The sequence below is a fragment of the Scophthalmus maximus genome, chromosome 3 (assembly GCF_022379125.1).
Source record: "Scophthalmus maximus strain ysfricsl-2021 chromosome 3, ASM2237912v1, whole genome shotgun sequence".
Classification (NCBI taxonomy): Eukaryota; Metazoa; Chordata; class Actinopteri; order Pleuronectiformes; family Scophthalmidae; genus Scophthalmus; species Scophthalmus maximus.
Window position 1 is genome coordinate 17,777,627 of NC_061517.1, and position 13,822 is coordinate 17,791,448.

The 13,822-nt window shown below is 43.7% G+C and overlaps 1 protein-coding gene and 1 long non-coding RNA gene across 2 annotated transcripts in view; one reads left to right on the forward strand and one right to left on the reverse strand.

Moving 5' to 3' along the window:
* The first annotated feature begins 2,877 nt into the window (after positions 1 to 2,877).
* LOC118316500 (transmembrane protein 26) lies at positions 2,878 to 10,002 on the forward strand. Its single transcript, XM_047331349.1, has 3 exons — positions 2,878 to 4,104; positions 6,609 to 6,753; positions 7,372 to 10,002. Exons 1-3 carry the CDS (start codon positions 3,857 to 3,859, stop codon positions 8,134 to 8,136), a joined length of 1,158 nt encoding a protein of 385 aa, XP_047187305.1. The 5' UTR covers positions 2,878 to 3,856; the 3' UTR covers positions 8,137 to 10,002.
* LOC124849903 overlaps positions 8,145 to 13,822 on the reverse strand; it is a 43,005-nt gene continuing 37,327 nt past the window's right edge. The window contains exon 6 of the long non-coding RNA XR_007030532.1: positions 8,145 to 8,281. This is a non-coding gene — a long non-coding RNA (uncharacterized LOC124849903). The remainder of the gene's footprint in view (positions 8,282 to 13,822) is intronic.

Consider the following 13,822-nt stretch of genomic DNA (forward strand, 5'->3'; position numbering starts at 1 on the left):
CCAGTATGCCTGCCACTGGTACACTCAAATGGGTCATGTCAGAGGGTACTTTTATAATTTGAGCAACTGTGACTCCTGAACAAATAATATCACCCATATTACTAAACTTACTAAGTAATGCTGGAACGTTGAAACCGGGGAATCAAGATGAGCTGGCGGATACAAGAGGGAAACACAGAGACTATTTACTAAAGGGAGCGGAGACAATCAATCAGCTGTGTGATCAAGTGGGAAGCCGACGTGACGTCACCCATTGGGAGCGGCCATTTTGAAACCTTGAGTTTAGCAGGTTTTGTTTATGTTTATGTTTTGTAAACCAGAAGTAACCATATTTGGAGGAGCGGGGGGGTTGTGGCGTGACTGAGAGCTCGTCCACTGCACGTCCACCTACACCTGTGACCTGCACCCATTGGACGGTACTAGCTGTCAATCACGCTCTATCCTCACCCCAATGCATTGCATGCTTTGTCGTCTATTTTTGTATAAATAATTGAAGAAGACTTGAAACAAGAGATTGAGACCATAGGTAAATGTCTGCAGCAGTTATAAATCAAGTGAGAAGTCGGGTAATTTTCTCATAGACTACTGTAGGAACTGACCAGTGGCGTTGCCCTCTGCTGGTCATTCAAGAGAATACAGGCTTCAGGCACTTCCGCATTGACTTGACATTCCAGCCCTGGTACAACTACATCCCTTTTTATATACAGTCACACAAAAAGTTCAATATCAGTATATTTAAAAACTCCACCACAGATAAACAAAAGGTAGAAGGAGTCAATAGAGCAGAGCAGAGCTGGGACAATTATTGCAGTTAATGTTAATTTGCCACAAAATTGCACAAATTACGTTCAGTCTGAGCACACCCCAAAGCTCCGATAACTAATATCTTTATAATAACACTGGAGAAAATGAGTAGAGGAATCCATAGAGAATTATCACCTGACTCTACTGTACCCCTCATTGCTCCATTCAGCTTCATAGGATCAGCACATTGTTTTGGTTTTGTGGTCCACAACTTTGCTGTTTTGGTTCTCACTTCTCTCACCAACCTCGTTTACAGCTGACAGAGGAGAGGGACTGTACACCACACAGACACTTGAAAGGGAGTTAGCTGGTGAACGGTGCAGCATCTAGCTGCTTAAAAAATACTTATTTTTCTACTCAGGAGTTGTTGTTTAACCAAAACAGTGCTATAATTTGAATGAATATTGGGCTTGGGCTTTTGAGCTAGACAGAAAAACACCTCAGAGTGAATGTTGCTCTATGTCAGCTGGATGTGAAGATTTGTAATGTTTTGCAGGTTAAGTCCTATTTGCCAGGGAGACTCCAAAAATAGGATTAGAAGAGCACGAAGGAGCAACGTCACCTCTTCATTAATAATTTTCCAAACTAATGTTCGGGATTCACAATCTGACCAAATAATAATAAAAAAAAAACCCTCTTATCGCTCATTTGTCTTTGATCCACTCCAGCGATTTCGTGGACTGACCGTCTCGGCATTCCTGGACAGCTTTGACCCTCACGGCATCCTCATTCTGATGCAACAGCGGTAACATACCCACCCGCTGTCGTGATTTCTCAGGGGGCATCTCCTTCCCCGCCTGCTGCTCCGTGTTTTCATGTGTGTGGGGAGGCCTCGGGAGCGGGACCGTTATCAGGGCCAGCCGTGCAGGGGCAAGGCAGGCATGGGTGGGAGCAGGGCAGGGCTGGGCGCCCTCTGAACAGGGAGCGCGGCAGACTGGCTTCTCCCAGGGAGATAACTTTGTTCTGGGCCAGGAGAGGTGACATCATGACGGATGGCGATGAAGATGTGGGCGCAGGGGGCAGGAAGCGTTATCTCCCACAATGGCACCGAGGGGAGACACACACACACACACACACACACACACACACACACACACACACACACACACACACACACACACACACACACACACACACACACACAAAGATACACTTTGTGGAACGCACTACCGTTTACTGATACTCTAGTCCAGTAGACTTGAACAACAGTCAGTCACCCACTGAACACACACACACACACACACACACACACACACACACACACACACACACACACACACACACACACACACACACACACACACACACACACACACACACACACACACACACACACACACACACACACACACACACACACACACACACACCCACACACCCCTCTGACATGCCTACGCGTCCAGTGGAGTCTAGGAGGTGGCTGTCATTTAAAAAGGCAAAAACACACAGATACAGAGCAGGTCACTGTGTGTGACTGTTGTGGTGTAGTCATTTTCTGCTACACAGCGTCAGAACTTTTGGGAAACGCAGCGGAGAAACTGATCCCAGCGAGGAGTCCAGCCTATTCTGTAGGTCTGTAACTGCATGCAGTCATACATATTGCATGGATTGTGTTTAGGGCGTATTGGCATTCATGATAACAGCACACAACACTCCGTGGTTTCGACACGGTCGACAATAGTTGCCGAGAGACCTGAGTTGAACTCTGTCGAGTCCGAATATGAGACATTTTAGTATCACTTTCTAAGCGAATGCATTCTGGGAGGCTTGAATATTGTTGACACTAACAGCTTCATTTGTGGTGAACAATCCAATACAAGAATGTTAAAAAAAAAAAGTGTTTAATAAAAACACATTTTGTGTTGTCTGCTTGTCAAAAATCCCCCTGGCTGGTGCTTGTGCTCTTCTGCTAACATTTGCTATAGAATGAGATTGTTTTGAAATTAATCACTTATATTTTGTTACTACATATAAAGTCACAAATTATTTTAAAAAAAGATGCTTTATTCCAAAGTTTGCCATGTTGGCATACTTTTTTAGTGGTGATAACAGACTGATAACATTAGGAGGGAAAGAAGGGTTTGAATTTCAACAAAAGTTCCTGGTTGGAGCCAAACTGGGTTTCATAGTGTGCCCCTTAACCACAAGGCAACCACCGGGATGCCCCCTCCCCCATTTAGTGCCGCTTTCAAGGCATGGAAATAATCCGCAGAGATCCAGAGATCAAATTTAAGCAAATGCATGCAAAGCCTCCTGGAGTCCTTTCCTATTGACTGCAGATCAATTTGTCTAACTCTTGCTAACTAATCACTGCTTGCTTTGAATTCCCCCAAAGCTTAGGAGCTTTTATCTTGCTGACTAATTGACAGTGAGGACTGTTTTCACACTGACACCGTGCAATAGCTATTGATATAATGAAAGCTGAACTGGGGGTTTGATGTGTAATGATGCGGGCGGCTACACACAGTAAGTGTTTACTAATTTTTCATGGTTGGTTTGGTTTTTGGCCGCCTCACACTGATATTCTGCCCGAGTTTATTCCCTAAATTTAGTGCAAAATGCAATCAAATTGAAGTGTCCTTTGGCAGGTTTCCATTCACACTGCTGGACATTAAGTTTATTACAGTAATACAAACTATATGAGGTCCAAAAACAACATTAACCACTTTATAGTTGTGACCTTTGAGACTTAGTTTACAAAAGTTTGAGGTGTAAAGTAGTTCCAATCATTACTTTGAATATAATATTTCATCTGAAAATGCCCACTCATTACTTTCATCAACCTTGCAACAATGACTTGTTGAAAAGCAAATATAGCACAAAAGTATGAATTTTCGTCATTTAACATTATGTTCTTCTATTAACATACTGTTAATAAGTGAATATCAAAAGATCAGTCTCTACCAAGCAAGACCAAACTATCTTTTTTCAGTAAATTAGGGAAAGGGGGCATCGAGGGATATACTCGGTGGCAAGTCGACCTACACATTTTTTATTTTGATAAAAAAAAAAAAGAATTTCCCTCATCCACAATAAGTTACGAGTCCCATAAATGCTAACGATACACAATGAAGCTATCCTCTGCACAGGCTTTCTGTGGCGCGCGATGTGTCATCTCATGAACATCCTGTTGGCTCTGCTGAGTCGCTTCCTGTTTGCTGTCCACGGTGCGGTGACGGTGTGGCGCGTGGTGGCCGTTAAGGGGGAGCCGCTCTATTGGCTGCTGCTGACGGGCGTGGCTCTGCTGGGCGTGGAAATGGCCGTCACCCTGAAGTGCACCCGTAACGCAGAGTGGAAATGGTAACATGCATGTAAAGCACAAAAAACTAACATGTTCCCATATGCAACACAATACACAGCGGTAATATCAGCATTAGGCAGCATTAGGCTGATATTACAAATCAAATTAATATTGTAAAAATAGTGATATCACTGTGATAGGGGAAATCTTTTGAATTAAATTGCACTAATTATTAGATTAGTTATTTGTCCTTCTGATGTCATGCCCATTTATCAACTGAATGTTAAGTAATTCCTAATGCTAACATGTTGACTCAATGGTTATATGTCCTGACATAATTCAAATACTCTACTATGGTGAGATATCTTTATCAGTCGCCTGTCCTGCTCAATCAGAATCAGAAATGTTAATGGGAGAATGATAATCAATTTGGTTAAGATTGATCTTATAGACAAGAGAATTTTTCTCCTGTAGCCTGTCATGATTTCCTTCCTGCATCAGCAGGAGTAACTGTGGAGTAGTAGTACAGTATACAGTACAGTGGTATAAACCTGTAGTGCCAGCAGTGGCATGGTTATGATGAATATCTAAAGATTAATACTCCATTTAAGTTCTAGGGCAATGCTCAAGTCTCATTAAGCAGGACATTCAGCTCGATAACATATGCCCATTGACATTGTTAACATGATATTGTTTAGAAGGTATAATGTTTAACATGGTCACCATCTCATTTTATCACGCTAACATTTGCCAACTAGCACTAAACACAAAGAATAAGGTGTTGGTCAAAAATTTAAATTCGACCTGCCAGTGGCGCTAGGGCAAAACCCCCCAGGGGATCACTACGCTCAGTGGGTTTCATCCATAGACTGTATATAAAAATGGACATAGGCACCACAGCCAGAGTCTGGAAAATTAAGCCAATGTGGAAGCCTGTATCCTCTGGAATCACCAGCAGATGACGACTCACTGGATGCAAAGAAAAGGCTTTTCTATGGAAGTCTATGAGAAAATGACCCTCCTTCTCACTTGATTTACTACGTCAGTAAAGTGGTCGCAATCACGAGATTCGAGTCTTTCTTAAATGATGGTCTCATTTGGAGTAAAATAGACGATAAAGCGCAGTAGCGGGGATACAGCGTGATTGGCAGCTGGTCCGTCCAATCGGTGAATGGTTGCAGGTGTAGGTGGGCGCGCAGTGGAAGAACTCTCGTTCAGACCCACCCCAAATTCTAATGGAAAACAAAAAGGCTTAAAAGCTGCAGTTCACAAACCAACGGGTGACGTCACGCCGGGTTGCCACTTGGTTTCATCCTCCGGAGATGGATGTATGTCATTACTGAATTTAATGGCAATCCATACAATAGTCGTTGAGATATTCAAGTCTTTTAGTCATAAGCGTGGCCAAAAACTAAAGCTAAAATCGGCGTGCTTAAGCTACAAACAGTTAGTGCACAATGTTAATGACCAAATATTTTGATGTATGTGATCAAGTTCTACAGTATCTGTATTAGATGGCTGCTATGAACTTATGCAATTTTGTTCACTGGAACAACTGGAGTACTGGAGTATTCCTTGTCATGAGTACACTTGGATTAGTGTCTTTTTAGCGGTTAAAAAACAGATCATTGAATAGGTGTGAAAGGCTTCTCTCTCTAGCTTTAGTTAGGATCTAAAATGTGTCTGTGATCTAAATTAGCACGTATAAACCAGATTCTCACCTTCTGCTTCTTCTCCTTTTATAGGGGGTGACATGAGGGTTGAGGTGTTGTGGCCAGACTTTGTAAAACTGTCTTGACTGTGCGGAGTAAACAACATCTGAACTTGTAACTGCACAAGCACTTTTTGCAACCCATCTGCCCAGGGCGGCGAGGGTCAGCCTGAGTCAGGCCTGTAATAGTCTCTGCCTCTAGGTTTTTAGTGATCCTCTGCAGCTCCGTCTCTCTTTCACCGTCCATCAAAAACAAATCTATCCCCCCGCGGGGTTCTTGCTCCGTCTTCCACTGAGCTGCGGCTCTGAGCCTGCGATCACGTCTCCTGCCGCGGCCCCTCTTATCCCCAATCACGGAGAAAATGTCGCCTGCTGGCGCCAGTCATTTCTGACCGGAGCAGCTTTTTAGTTTTTATTGACGAAACATAAAGTGACGTCAACCATCATAATGTGAGCCCCACAAAAGGACATAAGCATTAAGTGTCACACCTCATTCAACAGCAGGCGGCATCCCATTCAGAGGCTGCAGCTCTCCAGTGCATGCTCAGTGAACACCCTCAGACACGAGCTTTCTTCAGGCCTCTCTCTTTCTCACTGAGTCGTACTTTGAAGTCCTCTCCACATGGAGGAGGCTTTGCCCTGTCAAGTGGGCTTTGCATATATGATGAGAATAATTGCCTGTCTGAAATCCAATGCTTCTGTTTGGAGAGAAAAAAAACAAAACAGAGGAATCTTTCTTCCTCAGTGAGCGGTGTAAAAAGAGTGAAATAAATACATACAAGTGCCACTAAAAATAACCTCACCCCACCTTTCCCCCCTCTCCCCCATCTCCTGCTGGCGGTCCCCTTTTAGGTTCTCCCCCATGGTTTTCCTCTACCTCGGCACTGTCATTCCCTCCATTTGGTTTCTGGAGCTGAGCCTGCTGCAGTCCAAGCTGCCTGTCAACAGTTCCTCAGGCCCTGAGCTTCATTTGCTGGCTCACATCCCAATCACAGCGGTAGGCATCCCACCACGAAGCCGCCCTCCCTGCCTCACCCTCCACACAGCCACATTAAAGGGATCACCTGATATCAGACAAGATTTAAATCTGGCAAGGGGGCGGATAAACTATTAGTTGCAGGAGATTCGCATGCCCCCCCCCCCCCCCCCCCCCACACACACACACCTCAAATCTCTCCCCTTCTGGGATGGTTTAAGTACAGTTTCTTTCATGTAGGATTTTGGGAGCTTTTTTGCCCCTTGGCTTTGCTCGAGACTGGGTGGCAGCTTCTGAAGACGTAGTGTTTTGGGAACGTTGCGAAAAAAGTTACGGTTTGCTGTCAAGATAAACTCAATGAACCACAAGGAACAGAATCATATCGATCACCAGAGAGGACATGTTTTGGTGTATGGATGATTGCCAGTGCGTTACGGTGACTGAATATATTACAAATGTTATAAAATCATGCATAGTACAATTGACTGATCAAAAACAAAAACCGTGAAAGAGCAAAGAAACCCAATGACAAAACACAAGGGAATTCTTTGCTCGGTAACCCACTTCATTTCCAAATAAAATGTTCAAATTTCATAAAAGCTTTCGATGTGACCAGATGCTGCTCTTTCTCTGGCCCAGGGCATTGTGGAGTTGGAGCCAGAGAACTGGGTGGCTGGCCTGGAGCAAACCATGCTCATCGTGTTGGTTCTGGGCCGCTGGCTGATGCCAAAGGGGGACATGTCCCGGGACCAGCTTTCCCAGCTCCTCATGGTCTACGTTGGCCTGGGCGCCGACATCCTGGACATCTTCGACACCTTCAAGGAACCTGAGGTCAAAACCAACCGGGTGGTCGTCATCATCGGCCTGGCCCTCTTCTCGTGGGCGCTCATGCAGTTTCCCCTGGTGCTCACCCAGACGCGACCCCCGAAGGGGGAGTCTCCTCAGCGGCGCCCGGCCGGTCTCCTCTGCTGTCCTGGAGCTCCGGCCTCGTCCGCCTCCTGTTGCTCGAGTGAAGTGTGGAGCTTGCTGCTCACAGTGGGACTCCAGGACGGCCCATTCCTGCTTTACCGACTCTACCTCATGGTTCAAGAGCAGGTCCTCAACCAGCTCATGATCTTCTTCACCTGCAAGAACATCCTCATTGTCCTGCTGGAGCTTTACCGAATCTTTGTGGTTCAGTGTGAGCAGCAGGTGGGGAAGTGGGGTTTGGAGAGGTGTGCTGCTCTGGTGCTCCGTTGTCGAACCGAGCAGGGTGGGGGGGTGGAGGAGAAACAGCAGGACACGGCGATAGAGGCGTGGTGTGGAGAGCTGAGCTGTCACACAGACACGGTGGGGGGGACTGAGGCGGAGGAAGATCAGAGAGATGTCCATGTATTGAAAGGCTCAGAATGCCGTGAGGCATGACTTTAGCCCTTGGGTGGTTGGAGGTTGGGAAGGCGGGACGGCAGGATGGCTTTCACACACCAAGAGAAAAGTCGAACCAATCTGCCATCTCTTGCATCTCAGCCTCATTCAGGGAGACAGTCTCAGTTCTCTGGAGGGTCAGTGACTAGAAATAGACCACAGGAGAAGAGAATAAGTCCCTACTGAAAAGACCAGAGATGAATTAATGCAACTCCCTTTGATAAAAACCTTAAAAAAAAAGAAGAAGTGGTGTTTCAGTCAGAGGAGGATCCTCGACAGAAGAAAGCCCGTTCAACAAGTTTACATGAACTTGTCAGTTGATTTCGTATGAGAAGTGATTAAAAAAGGTTGCTGAAACCAAATCCACAAAGCTGTGTGCTGTACAGTTCCATGGGATGACAGGATTTCTTTATGTTGTGCAAATGTATTTCTGATAAAATCATGGTAATGATAATGATCATATAGACACATTATATGAAATGAATGTTTCGGGAGGCTTAAGATGACTTGCTTGTGTCTTGCTTAAAGTAATAAACATTTTTCTTTTAAAGATGCTTGAGAAAAGCATGAAGTGCAGATTTTTTTTTTAATTCTCTGATCACCATGAGATGGCAGTGTTGCCAAGTCAACCGAAGCGCTGCACGCAAAATAAAACATACAGTGATCACTTGAGTGGAACATGCATGTCAGTTACACGGGGGGAGCACAACTGTGAGAGAGCTACACAATAACACAGTGGCAGAGCTGAACCGGACTTTTTTTTTAGTATGAAAATCTCGCTCGGTTTTTCTTTTTTGTTTTTGTTTGACATCATTATACAATAAGGATGTGAGTCATGTAATGAATTCATTTAAAAGATTTAGTCACCTACAGGCCGAGGCTAAATAATTAACAGTCTGATGCGGTCGACGTAGAGACACCTCACACAGTATAACAAGTAGGAGGGGAGTGAAGAGGCTTGCTTCATTTGTCAAGGTTCATTTTCCTCTTGAGCACAATCAGCCCGTGGCAGCCTGTTTGAGAGCTCGGTGCATTTTTATTACTGTATGTCTGAAAAGGCACCTCCGTGATTATGTGGGAGTTGTTCTAGTTCGACGCGATCTGCTCTCACTTTCTCTCTTGTGAGAGATGGAAGGTGCTTTTGAGATATTCCTCCACAGCGAATAAAAGCGAGAGCCTCTTTCGAGGGGCCGACAAAAGAGAAGTGCTCGAGCAGGAGCCAGGGGTCTCAAGGTTTCGAGGCCACTTCACGTCGGGGACAAACAGCCGCAGCGCCGTCCCTCCTTCCCCATTTACGGATGACCCTCTCGTTCCGTGTCCCTTTGTGTCGGGCAGACTCTGAATCTAGAGCAGTGAGTGGCAATTCAATCAAAGGCCTTTTATACCACTGCCTTGTATCTGTCTCCATCAAATCCCTGCACTTCACCTGACCTGCAGTATGATGACGGGAGATGAGGCCCTGGACATGTGAGGAGCCTTGTGTTTTCAATTTGCTCTTGATATAAGCAAAACATACTGTACAGAGCCAGAAGAAGAGTGTGTTTTCCCAATTTTGGCGTATGTGCTTGCATATACGGCATAGAACATGAGCTGGATTTCTCTAAACTGATGACCGTAGGCCATACTTCCGGGGGCATTTGCTGGAGAGCACAACTGTATTTCCTCTGTTCAATTTTTGTTAAAGTTGGCACTTTGGTCTAACTTATTGACGGTAAAGCCACCTTTTAAGAGAAAGAAGAGGAAAAGTAGAGTCCCCAATGGGATAAATCAATTTTTTCCAGCAACACAATGCCGTCTACGCCCACAGAGTGCTAGATTGTGCCCGATTTACAAAGTCACTCCGAGGGAAATGACATCACACAGAGAGCGCAGCTCCTTCCTCACACCTGAGTTCTGAGAGAATCCGATATTCCTGTGACAATGTGATGTGGGCAATACAAAAGGGTGATGAAAGCGCTGCTTGCTTGTGAAGAGAGTCCTTTTCCTCCTCAGATTAACTGCATGCTTTAACAAGATTGTGTGGGCATGTGGGAGGATGGGAATGTCAGCTGATCCATGGGCTGCCCTACATAGATAGAGAGGGAAAGAGAGAGCGTGGAAACTCAGAGGCTGCAACTCCACAGCACATGAATATATATTTATACAAAATATATATATATATGTATATATAAAATCCAAGTGATGCTGCCTTTCAGGTGAACTTTAAAACTCCTACATGTACGTCTCAGATGGGATCGATGCATTAAGCCCCACAGTAAGCAAGTGACATAATTTCCCACTAAATCTTTTTAAACACAACCATGTTTCTGAGGACAAAGTGGAATGACTGATCACTGACATTTCATGTGGTTGCAGTGACAAGAGCGTTAGTCATACGAGTACTACTCAACCAGCAGCGCTTACATTTTTTAAGGGGTGAAACCACTAGCAAAAATGAATGCTCTGAAAAAATATCCTTCACACAAACTTTGGGCTCTGGGTACTTTCTGGGTATGTTATTTATATACGATATAAGCGGACACAAAGCAACAAAAAAAAATATAGGAATTGAATTTGAATATTTTCCCGTTCCTTTTGCAAATTTGCAATTTTACAAAAAAATTAAACAAAAGGTCTCATGATGAAAAGCCAAGAGCTATCTCCATGACAACTGCACACACTCTTTTGGCTGGCGAAGACACTGAGATGTGGTGAAAAGCTCCGTATGATGCCAAGCAACTGTTTCCAAGGTCAAGAATAAATGTTCACTCTGAATGGAACAATTTATCAAATTACCAAAAACTTATGGTCACACAGTGAGCTTGGTTCCTTTGGGGAACCATGATGGTCTGGATCTGAGTCCAGCTTTATTTCATGGCTGCTGTTTTTTTGGTTAAAAATGATTAATCAACACTAATTTGTATTAGCAGGCTGATGAGGATCAAGCACATAACTGATGTTTTGTTTTTATAATACAAAAAATGAGAATAACAAGGAACTGCGTCTTCCCAGGACTGCGTCTTCCCAGGACATTATTTGCAAACCACATCATGAAGAAACTAACTGTATAATGTCAAGAATTTACACTGAGGCACATACCAAGGTATACCTCTCCATTACACAGGCTCTACTAAGCAATCTAGCAATCAGCAATCGTACTAGAAAAGTTCGCATATTCTGACATACCGTGTGTAATGTACTTTATAATTTTCTTCAAGAGCAAAAGACATAGTATGGATTTTTCAAAGGCTGCAGTAGTCATAATGAAACGAGATGGAGAGAAACAGACCGAGGCAGGAAGAGGTAGAGCCAGAGACAGATTCATTCAACCTGAGCAGGTGCATTTCCCGTGACAGCATGAAGCGTTTTCACCACATGCCACAATTTCCCTATTTTGTGTCAACTAATCAGGAAGTCCAAACAGGCCAAGGTGTGCCTCATCAACTTCCAGTCTTCCAGATAAACCCGTCAGCACGCCGCTGAAATGTTACAGCTAGAGAGTGAGAGTGAAAACAAAGGCAAACTTCAAATGAGCTCCACAACTTTCTGACAGGCAGTTGAGGATCCACCTCACACCGCCTCATGTAACACCACGGAAGCCAGAATAATGAGCTTTACTTCACTGGTTGTGAATCGGAGATGCTACAGTACATGGTGGTCCTGTTTCCACACGGAAGATGATGGAGAGATGCTTTTAAGGTCTTATTGTCACAGAGAAACGTATAAATTGCTAAATTTCATTATCATTCCTCAGGCCAGTGGAGAGCATCACATAACACAGCCAATAATCACCCTTGTCAGAATTAAAGCCATGTAAGCTCCTAGTAATGAGGAGCAGGAATGCTGCTGAGGCGTTCGGATGTCCTGCGGAGAAAAGTAATTTCATCCACTTTCTCAGAAGATAATGTGTGTGAACTCTTTCGAAGCAACGGAACTGAGGTATAAGGTTCAAGGAGGCTGTTAGCCAAACATCTGGCCATAACTCACATATTTGACAGGACTGTGACTTCATCCCAATCTCATCACACTCAGCTGCGAATCGCAAATAGTGAAGCTTTGAGGTAAATGGTATCATCAGCATGCTCATTCTCCTTGACGTTCACCTCATGGTGGAACTAGACAAAACATCAGAGGATAATTCTTCATCATCCTCTGAGCACCATGTATCATTTATCTGTGCCAGATTTCACAGCAATCCATCCAATGGTTAGGATATTTCACAAAATACCCAGAAATGTCAGCCTCATGGTTTGCCAGGGGACGAGTCAGGGGATCCCTTCAGTAAGTAGGATTCGTCCTCTGGGGACCAATGGATGTCTCAACAAAATTGTATGGACGTCCCGTACAGTAGCTCCTGAGGAATGTCTGTGGAGATTCTCATCTATCCAGGTCATAGTTAGAGTGCTGAATCAGGAGCAACTGGTTGTAGTTTCTTGAAGACATTTCCCCTCTCATCCAGAGGAATAGAGGAATGTGTGGATGGTATTGTTCCTCTGAAGGAATTCAGGGCCTGCATTCTACTTCTTCAATGTAGAGGTTGGCCACAATAGGAGATACCATAGTTGACAAATTTGGAATGGGTATAGGTTGGTTCTATTGCAACCACGAATGTTGTCATGTAGCAGCCGTTGTCTCATTGTTTCCACTGCCTCTAACTTTTGCCATCTTCATCGGCTAATAATCTACTGCATTTACACAAAAATCAAGCAATGAATCAAAATCAAGAACCTGCTTTGAGAAGAACAGGCGAAAGATTTCTTTGCCAAAAAAAAATGGATTTTTTCTTACTAATTCTTAAGCATATCTCCTAATTTCTTTCAATACAGAGGATTCATTATTTTTTCCTTTTTTCAAATAACTGACCGTAATGACAAAGAGCATTTCCTTTTCTTTCATTCTGAGTCTTAATTAACTTTGATTCAGGGAGTCACAACCATTTTCTGAGTAATTTTAACTTCCAGCTAATTCCTGACCCAAAGACAAACCCAGGTTTTAAAACAAAAATTAACCTCCTCAAATGTCTCTCACAATTTTATGCAGAAAGAACAAGCGAATCTAAATAGTGCATTCAGAATTCCTGCCCACATGGTCGTTTTGGAGATGAATGCTTTAGCAGCTAACAGTTTTGTCAATCAATCTCAGGTCACAGTGGATGTATTGTTGAAATTTTAATTGGTCGTCTCCTTTGCCATCCCCCAGTTCCTCTGAGCTGGGAGAGCTGCCACTTGTCCCATTTCCAATCTACAACATGGCCTCTGGTCATAGAGGCCAAGGCAATGTCGGGACACCAGTTCTGCTGAGGATAAACAGTTGAGTGTCTGACTGGACGACATAATTAGGACAGTAGAGAAAATTCAATGACTAAACCCATTTTTGCTCAAATGTTGTTTGAGCCATATGCCTTGTGATATCCCAGCATTGTGGTGCCGATGTCCTAATTCTGTCCCCCATGAAGGAGATTGCCTACCCCTGATCCATTTGCTGAAGTAGCTCACGCGTTCTTCCCGACTGAAATACAAGTACTGAACATTAATGTAACATTTATATTGGGAAATTCATAAATGCAAAAAAGGAAATCAATGTAAAGTGGTGGTTCTAAATTGGACTAAAATTAAAAGACCAAAAATAGACATATTTAAGAATATATTTTAGAATATAAGAATAAATTAGTTCTCTGTCATTATTATTACTCTGCACCTTAGTGTTA